At 35.8% G+C, this 21,327-nt stretch overlaps 2 protein-coding genes across 8 annotated transcripts; one reads left to right on the forward strand and one right to left on the reverse strand.

Moving 5' to 3' along the window:
• Positions 1-233: 233 nt before the first annotated feature.
• LOC109804817 (uncharacterized) lies at positions 234-12,824 on the forward strand. 4 transcript variants are annotated; one of them, XM_083068623.1, is made up of 11 exons: positions 1,651-1,788; positions 9,810-10,072; positions 10,146-10,349; positions 10,434-10,671; positions 10,754-11,395; positions 11,468-11,730; positions 11,801-11,968; positions 12,036-12,140; positions 12,219-12,291; positions 12,372-12,467; positions 12,554-12,824. In XM_083068623.1, exons 5-11 carry the CDS (start codon positions 11,372-11,374, stop codon positions 12,641-12,643), a joined length of 819 nt encoding a protein of 272 aa, XP_082924749.1. In that variant the 5' UTR covers positions 1,651-1,788; positions 9,810-10,072; positions 10,146-10,349; positions 10,434-10,671; positions 10,754-11,371; the 3' UTR covers positions 12,644-12,824. The 4 variants fall into 4 exon arrangements, 2 of the variants coding, with proteins under 2 accessions (XP_082924749.1, XP_082924748.1); XM_083068622.1 differs by lacking the exon at positions 1,651-1,788 and adding an exon at positions 4,116-6,164; XR_014431642.1 differs by lacking the exons at positions 10,754-11,395; positions 11,468-11,730; positions 11,801-11,968; ... (2 more) ...; positions 12,372-12,467; positions 12,554-12,824 and having other exon boundaries at positions 234-6,164; positions 10,434-10,525.
• A 2,727-nt stretch (positions 12,825-15,551) lies between these two features.
• LOC109805107 (internal alternative NAD(P)H-ubiquinone oxidoreductase A2, mitochondrial) lies at positions 15,552-20,113 on the reverse strand. Of its 4 annotated transcripts, none has more exons than XM_020367078.3 (10): positions 19,982-20,094; positions 19,018-19,124; positions 18,280-18,924; positions 17,881-18,094; positions 17,466-17,626; positions 17,304-17,369; positions 17,033-17,196; positions 16,837-16,951; positions 16,079-16,258; positions 15,552-15,951 (listed from the first exon to the last, which is right to left on the reverse strand). In XM_020367078.3, exons 3-10 carry the CDS (start codon positions 18,874-18,876, stop codon positions 15,796-15,798), a joined length of 1,653 nt encoding a protein of 550 aa, XP_020222667.1. In that variant the 5' UTR covers positions 18,877-18,924; positions 19,018-19,124; positions 19,982-20,094; the 3' UTR covers positions 15,552-15,795. The 4 variants fall into 4 exon arrangements, with proteins under 4 accessions (XP_020222667.1, XP_020222668.1, XP_020222670.1 ...); XM_020367079.3 differs by lacking the exon at positions 19,982-20,094 and adding an exon at positions 19,730-19,937; XM_020367081.3 differs by lacking the exon at positions 19,018-19,124 and having other exon boundaries at positions 19,982-20,113.
• Between the last annotated feature and the right edge of the window lie 1,214 nt (positions 20,114-21,327).

Genomic DNA, 21,327 nt, shown 5'->3' on the forward strand with positions numbered 1-21,327 from the left:
AGGTGAGATAGAATTACAAGTTAGAGAAACCTTGTGCTGTTGTGTCCGAAGATGTGTGCACGAGTGGTGGCGATTACGAGAAGGGATTTAATCAACGGCAGGAACATTTCTGGCCGTTTGATCCCCAAGAGGGGTCAAGTGAAGTTGGGAATTGTGGTGGGTTTGTTTCAAAGTGTCTCCTCTCTCTTCTCCTCCATCACTACACGATGTGTTCACTTATCTTCCTCAATTCTTTGACCATTATCGAAGAAATTAAGGATCATCATCATGGGAGGGGTTTTCCTCCTTCACCCCTTTGGATTTGTACAAACCTCGTAGTCATAGTTACTTTATTTCTTCACTAATTGGAAACTACTTTCTTTCTCAAATCTCAATACCATTCTAACTTTGTAACTTGTGTACTTATCTTAATTAGTGATCGTGTAAAATTTGTTCTACGTTCATACATGTTTTCGTCCCATTTTCAGTTTATCTATATATGGCAATTCAAACTAAAATTATCTTGCTATCTCTTTGGATATTTTTAGTTTCTTGTAATAAAAATAATTACGTTTTTCATTCATGGTATTAGCGATATATTTTGAAACAGATAGAATTATGATTTTTTTTATTAGTACTGACTGAATTATGATGTTAGCTTTTTTTTATATTTTTTTTATAGGAAATATAACAAAATGCATTTAGTTTTTAATTCATGGTTAATAATTTAATACAATCAAGGAGGAATTTTCTTGCATGTGATGTAAAGCCCTTTTGCAAGTAATTAAAGTTCTTTTTGGTTTGGTGAGCATAAGAACTAAATTTCTAAACATGTGCACTGTGCAGTAAATTTCTAAACATGTCATTAGTATTAGGGTGCTCACATTCTATGATGGGCTGGAAGTTGTTACCAGGCCCAACCGTGAGAAAAGAAGGCCTTTATGGCTTAAGGACTATGTGACTAAGTGATATTTTAGCTATTGCAGGAAATACTTCTAGAATAATCTTTTTCTTTAGATGTTTGCCACTTGTACGGTTCTCCTTGACTATAGGGAGATATTTTCTTTTTCTTCAGCATTAAGTAATGTATGCGTACTGTTTCATGATATATGAAAAAATTGAGCTTGTTCTCTATTCTCTTTTGTGAATTTTGTTGCTTTCCTCTTAACTCTGCTGTAATTCTTCTTTGGTGGGATTTTCCTCCTACCAAATTGGTGCTTTCATTCTCTAACCATGCCTCCTACCCAATCCTATACCCCTGATGATGTTGTTTCTGCCATTAATGACAGAGTTTCTGCCATGCACACAAAACTCTCTCAACGGCAGGACCAACTTCAGCAATCTTTGTCCTTAAGCCATGAATCACTCACTCATTCTCTCGCTATTATGATGGAAAAATTAAATAATCTCTCCTTACAACAATCTACCATTCCTCCTCACCCACTCGCTGGTTTTTCCTCTCGTCCTGCCTCTTCACTCACCAAAACCCCAAAATTATCCCTCCAACCCTTTGATGGTAAGGAACCATTAGACTGGATTTTTCATGCTGAACAGTATTTTAAATTGTACCAGGTTCCTCATGAGCAACGTATTAATTTGGCGACCTTTGCCTTCCAAGGTGAGGCACTTGGTTGGTACCGTTATCAGTACAATAATCATTTGCTAGGGTCATGGGATGAGTTTACTCGGGCTTTACAGATCCGGTTTGGCCCATCTTCCTATGAAAACCCCCAGGCCGAATTATTCAAGTTAAAGCAGATCACAACGGTGGCAGACTATCAAACCAGATTTGAAAGATTGTGTAACCAGGTTGTTGGTTTATCTCCTGAAACTATTCTTAATTGTTTCTTATCTGGTTTAATTCCTGAAATTGCTCGTGAGTTAGCTGTTTTTCGGCCCTATTCTGTTTCTCAGGCCATTGGTTTAGCAAAATTAGTTGAAAGTAAATTACATGATGCTAAAACCCCAACCCCACGCCCACACCGCTTTACCCCATTTTCCCCCACACAAACAGCACCTCCACATAAAACTACCCCACCACCCATTCTTCCAAAACCCACAAACACACTCCCTATTAAAAAATTAACAGCTACCCAAATGCATGAAAGACGAGCACAAGGCTTATGTTATAATTGTGATGAAAAATATTTTCAAGGTCACCGTTGCCAACCTAAACAGTTTTTATTGCTACTGGTGGATGATCCTACTGAAACTCTAGATGACAGTACTCCCTTGGATGACAATATTGAACCTACTGAACCGGATCCCATTCATTTTCAATTATCAATCCATGCCCTCCAAGGACACCCATCCCCTCGTACTCTTAAATTTCCAGGGACTATTTGTGGTCAATCAGTGATGGTTCTCGTTGACACTGGCAGTTCGCATAATGTGATGCGTCCTAAATTGGCAAAATTCCTCCACTTGCCTATTACATCTACACCTAAATTCCCTGTTATGGTTGGAAATGGGGAACATATTTTCTATGCTGGCCTGTGTCCTAACATTCCCTTGTGCATTTTTGACCATACATTTCATATCCCTTTTTATTTATTGGATATTCAGGGAGCTGATATTGTTTTGGGAATTGATTGGTTGCGCACTCTGGGCACCATTTCTTCTGATTTTTCTGTGCCATCAATGGCTTTTCAACACAATGGCCACACTATTACCCTCACTGGCCAACCTCTCCTTGTACCTACCCCAGCAACCCTTCATCAAATCCACCGCTTATTGCTTACTGACTCTGTGGCCCAATTTCACACACTAACCTTTTATGACCCTACCCATATCCCACATGACCCACAAGTTACCCCGTCCACCCTTTTAGCCATGGACACCCCACCCCTTTTACCCACCAACCTACATCCTGACTTATTAAAATTGTTGGAGGAATTTCACCAAGTTTTTACTCAACCACATGGCCTTCCCCCACCTAGACCACATGATCACCACATTACCCTTTTACCTCAATCCCAGCCAGTTAATGTTAAACCATACAGATACCCCCATTCCCAAAAAGAAGCTATGTCTACCATTTTATTTAACATGTTACAGGAAGGCATAGTTATTCCTAGCACTAGCCCTTATTCTTCACCCGTTTTACTAGTTCGCAAAAAAGATGGTTCATGGCGCTTTTGTGTTGATTACCGTTCCCTTAATTCCATTACCATTAAAAATCGTTTCCCTATTCCTACTATGGATGAATTACTTGATGAGTTGGGTAATGCAACAATTTTCACAAAAATAGATCTGAGATCAGGTTACCACCAAATTCGAGTTGTTCCTGAAGATACACATAAAACAGCATTCCGAACAGTTGATGGCCACTATGAGTTTTTGGTTCTGCCTTTTGGGCTCACCAACGCACCAACAACATTTCAAGCTGCGATGAACGATTTTCTAAGGCCCTACTTACGTCAATTTGTTCTAGTTTTTTTTGATGATATTCTTATTTATAGCCCCACTTTCACTGATCATTTAATTCACTTACGCTTAGTTTTAAATTTGTTACTTGTTCACCAGTTTTATGCAAAGTTAACTAAGTGTGAATTTGGAGTTACTTCTGTTGGTTACTTAGGCCATGTTATATCCAGCAAAGGTGTTGAGCCAGACCCATCAAAAATACAAGGTATTTTGGATTGGCCTAGCCCACGTTCTCTCTCGGAGTTGAGGGGTTTTCTCGGCCTCTCCGGCTTCTATCGACGATTTGTTCGTCACTACGCCACACACGCCGCTCCTCTCACCGATCTTTTAAAACAAGGGGCTTTTACATGGAGTGATACAGCAGATACAACATTTAAAAAATTAAAGGAGATCATGACTTCCACCCCGGTACTCATGCTGCCCAATTTTGAAGACACCTTTCATGTTGAAACTGATGCATCGGGCATTGCCATTGGTGCCGTCCTCTCGCAGTCTGGCCATCCTATTACTTTTTTTCTCCAAAAAGTTGTCCACTCGCATGCAACATTCCTCTACTTATGTCCGGGAGATGTTCGATGTGACAGAAGCAGTAAAAAAATGGCGTCAGTACTTGATTGGGCAAAAATTTCGCATCTTCACAGACCAACAGAGTTTAAAGCACCTAATGACTCAGACTTACCAAACTCCAGAACAACAAAAATGGGCTACTAAACTATAAGGTTATGACTACGAAATATTTTACAGACCTGGGAAGGAGAATCGAGTTGCAGATGCCCTATCCAGAGTACCAAGCACTGACCCTTCAATGTTGTTGGCGATTTCAAGTCCTATTCCTCTACTCCTTTCAGCACTCCAAAAATTTTATACAACACAAGAAGGGGAAGAACTCATTAGGTCCAGCATGGGTAACTCTGACTTGTACCATTTTTCAAAAGGACTACTGTACTACAAAGGAAGTCTTTATTTACCTGACAAAGATGATTGGCGATTCACTGTTCTCAAGGAATACCACTTGCCTCCAGCCGCTGGTCATTCCGGTTTGAAGCCTACCCTTGCTCGTATTGCTGCATCATTCCAGTGGCCTGGTCTTTACAGAGATACAAAGGAGTTTATCAGATCCTGCAAAAATTGTCAACACAACAAGTATTTGCCACAAAAAAAATAAGGTCTCCTATGTCCCTTGCCTTGCCCTCAACAAGCTTGGGAGGATTTGTCCATGGATTTCATTACTGGACTTCCTTCTTCACATGGTCACACAACAATTTGGGTTATCATTGATAGATTTACTAAATCAGGGCATTTTTTGGGACTCCCTACTAATTACACAGCTCACAGTTTAGCAACACGATTCCTAACTGAAGTTTGTAAACTCCATGGCACACCTCGATCTATAGTTTCAGACAGGGATAGCCTCTTTTTGAGCCACTTTTGGCGTGAGTTATTCAAACTCCAAGGCACCTAACTCCGTTTCAGTTCAGCATATCATCCGGAGTCCGATGGACAAACTGAAGTTGTAAACCGTTCCATAGAAACTTACCTTCGTTGCTTTGTAGGTGAGCAACCTCGAATCTGGTTCCGATTTTTGTATCATGCTGAGTTTTGGTATAACACCTCTTGGCACTCCGCCATCAAGATGTCCCCGTTTGAGGCTCTCTACGGCCGCAAGCCACCATCTTTCCACGACTATGTTCGTGGTACAGCAAAGAACGCTTCACTTGATGATTTTCTGCAACAAAGGAAGGAGGTTTTAGTCCGTTTAAAAGCTAACCTTTTTCGGGCTCAACAACTCATGAAGCAACAGAAAGACAAGCAAAGAATGGATATTACCTTTGCTGTTGGCGAGTGGGTTCTTCTGCGACTCCAACCATACCGTCAACGTTCCTTGGCTCGTTCCCTGTCCCAAAAGCTTGCTAAGCGCTTCTATGGGCCTTTTCGAGTTTCTTCTCGCGTGGGAACCGTTGCTTACAAGCTGGATCTACCTTCGGATAGCAAAATCCATCCCGTCTTCCATGTGTCTCTTCTTCGCCGATTCCATGGCGATCCAGAAGCTCAATCTATTCCCTTGCCTCAGATGCTGGACAAGTTTGCAGAAGATGGGGTTACAACCAAAGAAGAAAAGGATGAGCAAATAGAAGAAGGTAATGAAGAGTTATCTGGTTTTGGAAGAGAGAACCGAATATTGGAGAATGAAAAGAACATTATGGGACCAGATATTTCACTTCTGAACGTTAAGAGTGCTTTGAAAGAGTTTGTGGGTTCCAACTCATTGCCACCTCCTGCGCCCAATGAGAAGCCGCGTGTCTCACCACGCGTTGATGAGTCAGCTATTCACTAGTGCAAAAAAGGGTATTTACGTCACCCAATTTACGTCGGAAACAGTAAACACCAACGTTGTAAAAACGCGGTGGCAGTTTCGTAATTAAGTGGAGACTAATTTACGTCGGACCCCCCCTAGTCTGACGTAAATGTGGGAATTAACATCGCAGTCTCATAGTGCGACGTAAATTTACGTTGGACTAGAGGTGGTCCGACGTAAATTTACGTCGGAACCCCTATAGTCCGACGTAAATTTACGTCGGAACAACGAAACCTGACGTAAAAAATGGCCCTATATTCCCCACCTTCGTATTTTCCATTCCCGCGCTCACAATTTACAAACAACCCCTCTCATTTTCTCTGAATTTCTGAGTCTCCCACTGTGTTTATTGCTACATTCAACGTATCCAAGTCTATAAGTGTCTGCACGTTGGTCGTTTGAGGTTAGTTTGTTGTCCCCGTAATTATTTTGTTTTTTTTTGCTATTTGTTCCGCTGGAACGGCCCGTTCTCCTTGTAGAACGGGCCGTTCTCCTTGCAGAACGGGTTGTTCTGCAAGCAGTACGAGCCGTTCTGCAAAGAGAACGGCCCGTTCTTCTGGAAATTTGTTGTTGTATTGATCTGGAACGGCCCGTTCTAGTTTCAGTACGGGCCGTTATAGATGCATTAAAGAAGAGACTTTTTTAGGCATTGACCTTTAGTTTACCACCGATTTTTTAGGGTTGTAGTTTAGGTTAGAAAATTTATGAATAACTGAGTCAATAGTTAATTTGTGTTAATATATAGATAATGAATCGAAGTTGGATGAATGCAAGTCGCATTAGTCAAGAGTACAGAAATGGAGTTGAAGAGTTCTTACAATTTGCAAGAGAAAATGAGAAACCCATCAAAGGGGCATATTATTGTCCATGTGTTCGATGTTTGAATCAGATACGTCAAGAAGTTGGAGAAATACGTGATCACCTGTTTATATATGGTATTGTGAAGAGTTATACAGTATGGACATGGCACGGAGAAATATTAGACATTCCAACAGTGTCAACAACTGAAAATTTTGAAGGGATGGACGATAACTTAGAAGAGATGATACGTGATGTTGGTGAAGAAAATTTTGAAAGAGCACATATGTATGATACCTTAAAGTCTGATTTTGAGCAACCATTGTACCCAGGATGCAGTATGTTTACAAGATTATCAGCAACTTTAAAATTGTTTAGTTTAAAAGCAAGAAATGGCTGGACTGATAAAAGTTTCACAGAATTGTTGGAGTTATTGAAGGAGATGCTTCCAGAAGATAACACGTTACCTAATCGCAACTATGAGGCAAAAAAGATACTATGTCCAATGGGTTTGGAGTATAAGAAGATACACGCGTGCCCTAATGATTGCATATTGTATACAAATGATTTTGCTACACTGAAAGTGTGTCCCACATGTGGATTGTCGCGGTTCAAAAAGAAAACTGATGGAAGTAATGGTGAGGAAGAAATAGAGGGTCTCCCTGCTAAGGTCTTATGGTATTTGCCAATAATACCTAGGTTTAAAAGATTGTTTGCCATTAAAGAGGATGCAAAAAACCTCACATGGCATGAAAATGGTAGAAAATGTGACAACTTTCTTCGACATCCAGCTGATTCTCCGCAATGGAAGAGGATTGATGAAACATTTCCAGAATTTGGTGCAGAGTCAAGAAACTTGAGAATTGGTTTAGCTACAGATGGCATGAATCCTTATGGGAACTTAAGTAGTAAACACAGTTCATGGCCAGTTTTGTTGGTCATTAATAATTTGCCTCCTTGGCTATGCATGAAGAGAAAATATATTATGTTGTCTATGATGATATCAGGTCCCCGACAACCAGGAAATGACATAGATGTGTATCTTAGTCCATTGATTGATGACTTGAAAATGTTATGGGACACAGGAGTGGAGGTGTTTGATGCATATCGTGAAGAAAAATTTACTATGCGTGCAATGTTATTTTGCACAATAAATGATTTTCCAGCATATGGTAACTTGAGTGGGTATAGTGTAAAGGGTCATTATGTATGTCCTATATGTGAAGAAAACACAAGTTATACCCAATTGAAACATGGGCAAAAGACTGCGTACACTAGGCATCGTAAGTTTCTTGTTCGTAGTCATCCATACCGTAGATTGAAGAAAGCATTCAATGGAAGTCAAGAGGATGAAATTGCCTCCACGCCGCGCAATGGTGAAGAAGTATATCAACGGGTGAAGAACATTAACATTGTGTTCGGAAAGACGCAAAAGAAGTCAACTGAGAGAAATATCTGGAAGAAATGATCAATATTCTTTAATCTTCCTTACTAGTACAAGTTAGATGTTAGACACTGCATAGATGTGATGCATGTGGAGAAAAATGTTTGTGATAGTGTAATTGGGACATTGCTAAACATCAAAGGAAAGACTAAAGATGGAGTGAAAGCACGACAAGATTTGGTGGACATGGGTATACGTTCTGAGTTGCATCCTCAGTCTATTGGAAGACACACTTACTTGCCTCCAGCTTGTCATACTCTATCAAAGAAAGAAAAAAAAAGCTTTTGTGAGTGCTTAAGCAGTGTGAAAGTTCCACAAGGGTACTCCTCAAATGTGAAGAGTCTGGTGTCTATGCAAGATTTGAAGTTGATTGGTTTAAAGTCTCATGATTGTCATGTGTTAATGCAACAACTTTTGCCTGTGGCTATTCGTAATATTTTACCATCTTCTGTTAGAGTTGCTATTACTCGATTGTGCTTATTCTTCAATGCCATTTGCAACAAAGTAATTGACCCTGTAAAGTTAGATGAGTTAGAAAATGAAGCAATCACAATCTTGTGTCAATTGGAAATGTATTTTCCACCTTCATTTTTTGATATCATGGTGCATTTGATAGTTCATTTGGTTAGGGAGATTCGATTGTGTGGCCCGGTTTATCTTAGATGGATGTATCCTGTTGAGAGATACATGAAGATCTTAAAAGGATATGTCAAGAATCAATACCGCCCAGAAGCCTCTATTGTGGAGAGGTACATTGCAGAAGAAGTCATTGAGTTTTGTTCAGGGTATATGTCAAAATCAGAACCAATAGGAATTCCCAAGACTCGACATGATGGGAAACAATTTGGTAAGGGTACTCGAAGTTTAAAGATTAGAACTGTGAGTCGAACAGAAGTTGACCAAGCCCATTTGTACATATTGAACAACACTGATGAAGTAATTCCTTACATATCTGAACACATAGATGAAATCAAGATAGCACACCCCCGGATGAATGAGAAATGGGTATTGAATGAACATAACAAGAGTTTCTTAGCTTGGTTTAAGAAAAAGGTTTATGGTGAGGTTAATGCTTCTGATACACTTTTGAGACTCGCGCGTGGGCCTAACAACGATGTCATTACATTTGGTGGGTATGACATTAACAAATATTGTTTCTATACAAAGACAAAAGATGACAAAAGTAGAGTACAAAATAGTGGGGTTACAATTCAGGCTGAGGCTGTGCACTTTGCTAGTTCAAAAGATAAAAATCCCATTACAGCATCCATGAGTTATTTCGGAGTCATAGAAGACATATGGGAAATTGATTATGTTACGTTTAGAGTGCCTGTGTTCAAGTGTAAATGGGTTGATGGCAATATGGGTGTGCGGACAGATGATTTAGGATTTACTTTGGTTGATTTGAATAAGGTCGGCTATAAGGATGAACCTTTTATTATGGCATATCAAGCAAGACAGGTTTTTTATGTCAGGGATCCATTTAATGAGAAATGGTCAGTGGTCCTCGAAGGAAGAACCATGCATGGAACTCACGAAGATGAGTCTCTAGATATGCATGAGACACCGTCTTTTTCAAGCAGATCATTTGGTCCTATTGCGGACAATGAAGTGGACGAAATACATGCTATTCGAAGTGATCATGATGAAGGAATATGGGAAAACATTCCAACCTAATAGGTTTCTGTTTATGTATTATTTATTTTTTTATTAGTTATTTTGTTGCTATATTATTATTATCTTTTTTACTTTATTTGTCTATTCAGTTAATTCATTGTTTTAATAATGACAGTTTAATTTTTTCAGGATTATGGAGGATTCTGGGTCTGGCAGTGGAAGGAGGGAAGGTAGATCTGTCACCCGATTGTCTAGGTTGACAGCTGGGCGCATTGCCAAGGAGAGGACACCGGTTGAGGTGGATCCTCGTTCTGGAAAGGCATCAGGCCCAAATGCTGCCAAGTTTAAGAGCTATTTGGGAGTCCTAGCTCGACGACATGTTTCTATTATCATTCCATCATGGGGATGACGTTCAGGAGGTTGACAAGAACCTCATGTGGCAGGATATTCAGGTATATACTTTCACATCCTTTCAATATTATATAACTAAAATACATTATTTATTATTTATTGTTATTTTCATAGCAAAATTTTGACATTCCCAACACTGAGGGCATGAGGAGGAAGATGTTATCTGCCCTTGCCACCAGGTGGAGAGACTTCAAGACTTTCTTGACACGGGAGTATGTATTTGGAGAGCGCCAAAATGAGACTCCCTGTCTAAAGTACCAGATCACTGATGAGGAGTGGATGCAATTTTGTGCCACTCGATTGGACCCTTCGTGGCAGGTTAGTTATTGATAACTTTTACATTGACACAAATACTTAAGGTGCATTTTAATTTATCTCATTTTCTTTTTTGTATTATTGCAGGCTAAAAGAATAGCTGCCCAAGAACGACAGGCCAAGAATGATGCACCCCATCTATTGTTAAGAAGGGGATATGAAAGAAAAAAAAAAGCAAATGAAGAAGGCTAAGGCACAGGCAGCAGGGGTTGAGGATGCTGACCGTGTAGAGTCACCTCCCCGCCATGAGATGTGGATAGCAGCCCGGACAAAACCAGATGGGCAAATGACTTCTGAGTCTGCAAGAGTCGTTGCTAGTAAAATAGTAAGTAAAAATATACAAACTAAGACTCTTCATTTCAACTCATTTAATTCATAAGAATTTTTAATCTTCCTTATTGTTGCAGGAGGGTTTAGTTGAGCAGAGCACCCAGGGCTCATTTGTTTCTGATGGTCGGAATGATATCCTCACAACGGCCATAGGAAAGCCAGAGCACGGAGGTCGTGTGCGTGGTGTTGGTGGTTCTTGGAGCCACCGAGATTTCTCTGGTGGCCGATCATCGAGGAGCACTGTCAACTCTTGCAGTCAAGAGGTTATACAGGAATTGGAGCAGAGATTGAAGATGGAGTTTGAAGAGAAACTGAAGAATATTGGAAAACAGTTTGAACAGAAGTTTGAACTTTTGGCTCGTTCTCAGCAACAGACTGCAGTTGCTCATGATGGTGTTCGAGTCAGCACTAAAGGGAGTTGTGCTGCTCCAGATCCCTCACCGGATCAGACTCACACTGATGTACCAAACTAGTGTGAGTTATATGTTGAGGATGACCCCCCACGATTAGTGGCTATTGGCCGAGTATTTGAGGGTGGCTCAACCATCCATGGTGTCCCTCTACAGCCAGACTGGACACGGGTTGTGGTTGACCAAGTTCAAGATGTTGCTGCTCCAGTGCCTTTGCCCAATACAGAGGTTCAACTAGTGGGGCAGGCAACCGACACATTCTTAGCTTGGCCAAAACGTTTGGTCATGCCGCTTTCAGCACGGGCAAAGGTAATTATATTATTGCTCTTTTAGATTCTTATAATTCTATTATTGTTTAACTAATTTTGATTATTTCTTTAGGATTTTATCAATCGTGGTAAGGAGGTCATGAGAGAACCTCATGTTCATGATGCCAATATCGCAGAAGCTGAGGATGATCCCATATCTAAGCTTCTAATCAAATTACCACGAATAAAGAAGCATCCAATTCAATTGCAGTGGGACATTAGAGTTTTTGGAGTTGATAGCTCTGATGTTCCACTATACATATCTCTGCCTGATGCATTAGAGATTGTTGGGGGAAACTGCATGTTAAATATATCTGTCATACAGTTGTGGGCCATGTAAGTCATATTTTCTTTTATGAGTCTAAATTTACAATAATTACATTTTTATAATAATTATTTGTGTTAGGTACATGGACAAATTGAGTGTGGAGCAAGCACAAGCAGAAGTATATGGATTTATTGAGCCTCAATCCATCCAAAAATCAGGAAACACTCAGGTCCAGATCCAACAATATATGCAAACATGGATGAGTGACTCAAGAAGACATATATACATGGCTCCATACATTGACGGGTTAGTTTTTTAATTGGTTTTTTAATCATGGTAATTTTTTAACTGATTTGTTTGTCATACAATGTAGGTCCCATTGGCAGTTAATGGTAATCATTCCTAAGGAATATACCGTGGTGTGGTTTTGTTCACTTCATCGAAAACCAAGCCATGAAATTAAAAGCCAATTACATGGGTAACTAAAATTTTTTCATTATGTTTTAAAACTAATTATATATATTGGCTAACATTTGTTTTTATTTCAATTAATTAGAATCGTGTCTGGAGCTAATATATTAAGTGGAAGAGCCAAATCATCAAAGTCATTGCATTTCATATACCCTAAGGTTAGCAAATAAATTCATACAATCAATAATATTTAAATTTATTGACTTTGGAATTAATAGTTATTTGTTTCTCATTTTAGTGTAATAAGCAACAAGACTCGTTTGAATGTGGCTATTACATCATGTATTGGATGAAAGCCATAGTTTCTGCGGGTATTATTGATTCTTGGGCGCAGGTAATTCATATCAAAATTTATTTAACTATATTTACCTTTAGAATAATTAACATTGCATATTAATGACACTTAAATTACCCTTTCAGGTCTTTCAAGATCCATCTCCATTGCCCGAAGATGAGTTGCTCAAGATAAGAAAACAATGGGCAAATTTTTTTCTAAGTTTAGTTAGTTAGATATTATGTTTATAGTTTGATAGTTAGTTAGATATTATGTTTATAGTTTGATAGTTAGTTAGTTTAGTTAGTTAGATAGCATTGACAAACATGTTTTATAGCTTTTTTAGGATAATAGGATTTACATTGTCATAATTTATGTTTTTTAAGATTTATATATTATTTTCTTTTTCTCATTCAATTTTGAAATACAATTTGAATTTCTATTCTGGACTGCCTGGTTTAGAGTTGGTATTATGGATTATATTTATATGCAGGTGTTGGGTATATCAATTTACAAACGTTTTTAAAAAAAAAACTCTCACAATTTACGTCGGACATGGCTTTGTCCGACGTAAATTTACGTCGGTCCACGCAATGACCGACGTAAATTTACGTCGGACAAAGCCATCTCCGACGTAAAATTGTGGCATGATTTTGCCCCATTTTACGTCGGTTTGGAGAAATCCCCGACGTAAATTTACGTCGCCTTTTAGAGGCGACGTAAATTTACGACTCCCGTATTAACGTCGGACCCTTTTCCGACGTAAAAGGGTCAAAATACACGACGTAAAAGACCCTTTCTGTACTAGTGATTCCAGATACTTTCCTTCCACCTGCTCAGCTATCCAACCTGCCAGGTTCTTGGCCCAATTCGCAGACCACAAACCCAAACCTTGAGGACAAGGTTTATCTCTTAGAGGGGAGTATTGATGGGCTGGAAGTTGTTACCAGGCCCAACCGTGAGAAAAGAAGGCCTTTATGGCTTAAGGACTATGTGACTAAGTGATATTTTAGCTATTGCAGGAAATACTTCTAGAATAATCTTTTTCTTTAGATGTTTGCCACTTGTACGGTTCTCCTTGACTATAGGGAGATATTTTCTTTTTCTTTTTCATGATATATGAAAAAATTGAGCTTGTTCTCTATTCTCTTTTGTGAATTTTGTTGCTTTCCTCTTAACTCTGCTGTAATTCTTCTTTGGTGGGATTTTCCTCCTACCATTCTACCACTCTTTGTGAAAAAAAAAACAAATAGAATACCTAAAAGTATTAGTTTACAATTTAATAATTTAACCGTAGTTAAATTAATTATTAATTATTGAACATATATTTTTAATATATATATATATATATATATATATATATATATATTAGTTTATTCATTTTAGTTAGAGAATGAGCTAAGGCTAATATACTATCTATGCTTCTTTATTAATAATAAAGGAGTTTTTTTTTATCTATACAATTTTTTAGACTAATTTATTTTTATAATTATTTTTAAATTACTCTTTCTCACTCACTATTTTTTATTTATTTAATTTTTGTTTTCTGACTTCTCTACTTTGGTGTAAATTTTATCATCCAAATATTTCACACTTTTTCACTAATCACTTCTCTTTTATTTTTTTAAATGATTTAAAGTCACACAATACTTTTTTTCCTCGGTGTATAATATTAAAAATATAAACATAAGTACTAATATGCGCTTTTTAGATCGTGTAAAATTGTTAGAGATGTAAGTAGTTAGTTATATATATACTTAGTGATATAGTTAGTTAATATTATGAATTATTATTTTTAGATGTCATCATAAACACATTGGTGAATTCAATTATAAATTTCAGTAACATATGTTAAATTCATCTTAGAGTAATTTTTTTTCTCCAACAAATAAAATCGGTAAAAGTGTAATAATGACTTTTATATCATATATTAATGCAAAAAAAAAAATATTGTTTGAATATTAAATCATATTAATACTTTTTTTTAATCTTATGTCATATATATACTATCATTACAACAATTCTTTTTTTATTCATAAATATTTCACTTTTATTCACTTTTTATTATTAATTCATGACAAAAAATAATAAATAATTAATACAATAATAATATTATTATTATTGTTGTTTTTGTTCAATATTTACTAATTTTAATTGAATTTAAATTTTAACTAACTTAAAGCTATAACTCTAACTCTATAATATTAATAAAGGCAGTAGGGTCTTTTATTTCACACTAAAAACTATCTACACTTATCCTTTATAAGGTGTTAAGTTTAAACGGTATTAACTTTATTATAATTCTTCCTACTGATAATATATATATATATATATATATATATATATATATATATATATATATATATATATATATATATATATATATATATGTCAATTTTCTTCAAATAAGTGCTATACACTAAAGATAACATTTTTAATGAAATATAGTATTAGACACGATTTAAATAGATTATCATTCCGATGATTCACATTGAATTTCTAACGCAATTAGAAAATACATTGATTGATAGTCGAAAACTATGATCGATCATATAAAGAAAATCAAGATAAAAGTATAATCCGAAAAATCAATTTAAAGTATTTATATTTTATATGTGGCTTTGATAAATTAAATTTTTCTCTAAATAACTATTATTTAAATAATTAATAATTAAAAATTTTAAAATTTTCTAAGATTTATTCACTAAATTTATGAGTTTGAATTATATTGACAAATAAAACAGTCTTAAAAAATTACTTATCATACTTAAATTTATTGAACAGTGAAGTCATTTTATAAAATCTTTTAGTTACATGTGATTGGATATAAAATTGTGTATATTTAAATAAGTTTTATTTTTAATTTTCTGTAAAAAAAAATTCAATTGATTGCACTAAAAAATCATAAATATACTATATTCTTAATAATTATATTATTTTTAGAGAAATAATTATATTCATTAATTATATAGTAAAATAATTATAATAATTACTGGATACTCCAAAAATAGAAACACTTCAGTCTGTTCCCATCCTTCATAAAAGTTTGTCAGGTTATCAACTGTAAATTCTTTACAATGAATTGGGAAAAGCCTTTTTTATTATTATGAGCACAAAATATGAAGAATAGATTCTCGAAAAATATTTTAATCATGAAATTTATCTTTTTTTTATATTTATATATTACTACCTTTATACAAATAAGTGAATATACAGATCAAAAGAATGTGAATCAACCTAATGGATAGAGACTGAGATAAAGACTTAAGTTCCCTACTTCCCTATTGTTAGAAATTAAAAAAAAAAAAAAAAATTATAGACCAAGAACTTAAATAATGAGGCATAAAAATTGACAGGTTTTTGCTGCTTGCAGTTCCTCAATGAAATTTCAACCTATCCTGCTGTTGTCTCTGCCAAAGACTAATGTGGTGGCCCAGTTCACTGCCACGTAAAACCTGTTCCTCCAGCTAACGACACGTGTAAGGTATGCAGAGCGCCATATCATCCAGCTAACAAAACCAGCAAGTGACAACCCCTTTGCATCCTACGTAATATACATATAATCAAATTATTTTTACTTTGCTTAGTTTTTTATCTTTGCATACAACTCCAACCCTCAAACTTAGTAGAGATTAAAGATAGAATTTTGAAACATTCCTATATAATAATACCTTTGACTTTCGTAGATCAACAAGTGCTTTGTAGCGACCTACTGATGCCATGCTCCCAAGATGGTTATACACAAAAGGCTTTCCAAGTTGCATGTCTTTTGCAGAGAAAGCCTTGCCTCCGTTCTGTTTCCCTACTTCGTTGAACAACTCCACAAGAAACTTCCCCTCCCTTTCAGCAACCTGTAATTAACCAATACGTTGTTAATTACTAACTAGTTCATGGGACATGAACACCTCTCGGTGCTTGTTTTTCCAGCATTGAATAGAGTAGAAGCTTTCAAACTTCTATGGAAATGTATTATGACTAGAATGCCTAGTTGCTGGTAACTACTGTTTTGATGTGCACAACGTCATTACTCATTCATCAGCCTAGCTGATTGCAGGGAATGACTTGCCTAGATTCAGAGGAAAAATATCTTATGTTTCAGTATAATGTGAACAACGAAAGTTCACATGAATAGTTGAACTCTACAAATAGATAGTACATAGAAGTAGACATTCTTTAGTATGCCTCCTGAGAAGCTACCGAAAGAATCATCAGAAAGAGGCTTTATATCGTTCCATGCTCGGGAATAAACATAAATAGAAGTTAACAGCAACTGGAAAGTACGTCCAGTTACTCTCTGGGATTTTTCTCATTGAATACAACTTAAAAGGACATTATAGTTCAGCATAGATTTAACTTTATTTGGTTAATTTCTTGACCACTTTGTAGTTTGTCCGTATCACTTCGCGAAACATTATGGATAAAGGCTAACCTGAGCTAGAGCTGGAAGCACAGGCTTTCCAGTTCGTTCAAGAAAACCAGCACAATCCCCAAGAGCAAAGACATCTTCCACAAAGGGAACACGCAGCCAATCATCAACGCCAATTCTGTATCAATCAACAACAATAATTAAATGATGATCACAGAAAGAAAATGAGTAACAATGTTTTTATTTTGGCTACACATACCTTCCACATGGAGATGTAGGAAGATTTAGTGTTTTCACAAACTTAGAAGGACCAACCCCTGTGGACCAGACCAAGAGGCCATAAGGAACTTCTGTTCCATCACTTAGAACTATCTTTTTGGGATGCACCTCCTTCACAACACCTCGCATCAGACGGACCCCGGACTGATAAAAAAATTGAATGCCTCAGGCTTAATGTTGAAAGTTGAAACCATGAGCTAGTGGCTAAGCTAGACAGATTAAAATATATGATCAAAACTCAAAAGGTTTACCTTTGTTAAGTGCTTTGTTGCATAGTTCCGTAGGCTGATATCAAAGGATGACAGTATCTCATTTGCCTAATCATAAAAAGTCAACATAATGGTTAAGTAAGTTGATTTTAATCTCTACTCACAAATTGGCCTTAATATATGGAAGTGAATTCAGCCAGGTACCTCGATGAGTGTGACGTGAATGTAATCTTTGACATGAGTATAGCTCTGATGAACATCTCTCATGATGAAATCACTCAATTCACCACTGAATTCCACTCCTGTAGGACCACCTCCAACAACAACACAGTGCAGAAGGCGTTTCTTTTCTTCCTCCGATATTCCTGTTACATGAAAGCGTTCTTAGTTTAAGCTTCAGTAAGAAAATGACAATTGCATAGTTATTAATACAAAGTGAATAATTAAAATATAAATCCTGTATAACAACATTAAATGGATCCAGCTGAAGAATAATACTAAAATAGATTATGTGAACGACACAGAAGTGTGGCATCACTAAGGTTTGTTTTCTGTCAAAATGACAAAAACTACAGTGAGAATACTTAAAAATAAACTATGATGGATATGAAATACCCACCTGGATTTTCGGAAACCATCAAATTAAGGAGAAGTTTCTTCCTTATTTCTTGAGCATGGTTCACTTCACGAAGAAAAAAAGCATTTTCCTTTACCCCCTTGATACCAAAAGTTAAAGGCTCAGCTCCTGCTGCAATTACAAGTTTGTCATATGCGACCTTAAATTGGTATGGATCTCGAGGCAATCCACCATTTTTGACAGCCTCACAATATACCTGTTAGCATGAAATAAAATGAGTAGGCATTTCACTAGAAAAACTTCAGAGTGCACTGCAGCATTTTATATTTAGAAACATTTTGTACAAACATAAGTTTATATACTTCACATTGAGCATTCCATGACTTTTCGAATGTCTAAAAAGAAAACAAAGGCCAAAAGGATGTATATCATTTTACTCACTTCATGTTTGTCAGTGTCAATGCCAGTGCAGGAAGCTAGAAAGAAGTAGGAGTTGGGTTCCCTTGCCAATGCATCCTGTATTCTGCTGACAGGCTCAGCAACAGATCTGAATTCCAGGGTTCCAACACACGTTGAAGCCAGCAAAGGAGTAAAGACCATGTGATTCCTTGGTGATATGCACACAACATCATAAATTCTGGTGTCTAGCTCTTTGAGGAACCTACAAGCAGCCCAACCCGTACCAAGAACAACCACCCTAGGCTTTTCACCTGGCTTTGTTGCCTCTAGTCCTGCATATCTTGTCTGATCATTCTCCAACTCTGAATCAGACTCTTCTATAACCCTCTGTGTATCAGGAGAAGCAGACAGATGATATGGCGTTCCTGATATTCCCCTCATTGAAAAGTTCACGTAATTCTGTTCCTTAACTGTTGGAACATATGAAAACTTTCCATCTGAATTGAAATATACATGGGAAGGTATGTAGCATATGTTTGTGTAACCTCCCACATTGAACACATCCTTCTCACACGCATAACTGCCTAAAGCACCTCCTGATCTTCTCAGGTTAGCCCTGGCAATCCTTGCCAATGCCATTGTCAGAGAACAAGCTCAGGGGACAAGCCTTTACACTTTCTAAGCTTTCTGAAAAGATCGAAAGTCCAGGTTAGTGCTTCAAGTTTGAACAGCACCAAGTAGAAAAATGAAATGTTCTACAAGAATTAACAAGTTATATACACGACATGGCATGCAATTAGGTGCTTCAGAACGAGAGCAGAGACAAAAGGGAGTTTGAGGGTTGCAAAGAAATCCACAGTTCGTGACAAGTTAGCTACCATCAATTCCTAGAATATGGGACAACAAAACAAAAGTTAATTTAGCTTTGCGCATCAGAGGTTGGCGTATACAAAGAGCCCCATATTACCAAAAGAAATCAACCCGATAAAGTTTAGAAACTCTAAAAATTGTAACTGATTTTACAATATTTCGTGCAAGTATCTGGCACATCGAATTTGACGCAGACATAAGGAATATGATGTACACTAAAAAACATCAACGTTTTTTGGTGATGCCATCAAACATTTTTTTTTTTTACTGGATCTGGATGACGCCATCAAACATATTATCCGCAGAAAATGATCTTATTGAACAAACCGCTAAGCGAGTTACATTGTCAAATAAATCCTTGAGACTATGCTGTGAGTGATTCATCATAAGTCACACAACCGAGGTTTTTCACTCTTGTACAGCTAATAGTCCAACGTTTTATTATTTTTTTAAGAAAAACTTTTGTATGGCCTCTAGATGGTGTGAGATGAAGATCGAGAAAATTTATTGAAACTCTTTTCATGTGAGATTTAAAATAGTCAATGAGTTTGCATTGAAAACAAAATTGAGAGGACTAGAAGTTTCATTCAATGAATATGACCAATCAATGCAAATTTACTACCTGCCTACTAATAAAACAAACGCATAGAAAGATCACCAATTTGGTTTGTCACGGCGACAAATCGGTGAGAAACAATGTCACAAACACATCAATATAACATGAATGCTGAAATTCACAAGAAAAGCATGACCAAAGAAAAAAAAATACATTAGCAGAAAGAGCAACTTATATATTTCCATAATCTATTCAACATATGCAATGAAATTGAAAATAACAGGCATGATGATTGATGCATGATATTTGAGAAGTAACCTTTGGTTTGGTAATGAAGTAGCTGGAGACAAAGATTGAAGAAGTTTTTGACGGTGTGGCAATTAAATTATGGTAGCTAAGTTTTTTAGGTTAAATACGATGCGTGCAGAAAACGTAGTCATTAATAGTATCTTATAACCCATTCCGATGTGACAAAGTACATTCACTTGTTACCGAAGAAAATAGGGTGTACTGAGCAGTATGCCATGCATAATGCATTAGGTCAACATGTTATTATTGTATAAAACATGGATTGTATGCAGGAAAAAAGAATAATTCAATTCTTCCCACAACTTTTAATACTTTTTAATTATTAAATAAATAAATATTTATATTTTTAAGGTATTATAATGTCTATTTTTATTTGATATACGTAAATAAAACTGTTTAATAGTACTTTCTAATATTTTACGCCAGAAAATAAATTATTTTAATAAATATTGACTGAAATAAATTTATAGTTCTAGTAAAATATGGGCTTATTTTTACTTTTATTTTAAAAAAAAAAATCAATTTCATTTCTATAAAAAAAAATGTTTCATTTTCATATCCTTAAATTGACCTTATATTTAACAAAGAATAGGCAAAAAAATTACATACCATAATTTAAAATGACCAAAACAAAAATAACTAAAATTTTATAAGTTAAATTTATAAAGAATCTTAATTTGCATTAATATGGTATAAAATCTTAATTCTTAGTGACCATTTAAATTTTTTTAAGATGAAATTAAATCTTAAACAAAATTTCATAGAAGTTATATAATGATGCACTCACCTCGTGTTATATAATGAAGTTGTGCGCTTAATTTTTACTATTTTTTTACAAGTTACTAATACATTTGTTATAGGGTTATTTTTCTTACACCAAATTAATGCATTGTGTATAAGTTTTATTAATTTGACTGAAGTAGATGTATAGACATTCCTATAAGCTATGGCTTCTTTCGTTTTAATCTTCTTAATTTTAGTTATTTTTATTTTGATTCTCTTAAATTTTAATTATTTTTATTTTTGGTCTTTTCAAATTTTGGTCTCTATAACATTTTGCCTTTTATATTTTGATCCTATAATTTTTAAATTTTTCTCTATTATAGATTTAACGAACGTAACGAAAATTTTAAATAAAAAAAAATAAGGGCAAAATTGAAAGAAGAAAAAAAACTGAAAGCAAAACTCCCTATTTTATTTAAATAAAAAATTTATTTAATATTTTAAAAACATAAAAATAATTATATTGATCATAAAAATATTTGAAATTACTGATGCAGAAAAATTCAAAGTGAAATGTTGCCAAAATAAATAGGAAAAGAATCAGGTGTATATTCTCTATGTTATTCCTATAC

This window comes from Cajanus cajan, chromosome 2 (genome assembly GCF_000230855.2).
Source record: "Cajanus cajan strain Asha chromosome 2, NIPB_CcT2T_4, whole genome shotgun sequence".
NCBI lineage: Eukaryota > Viridiplantae > Streptophyta > Magnoliopsida > Fabales > Fabaceae > Cajanus > Cajanus cajan.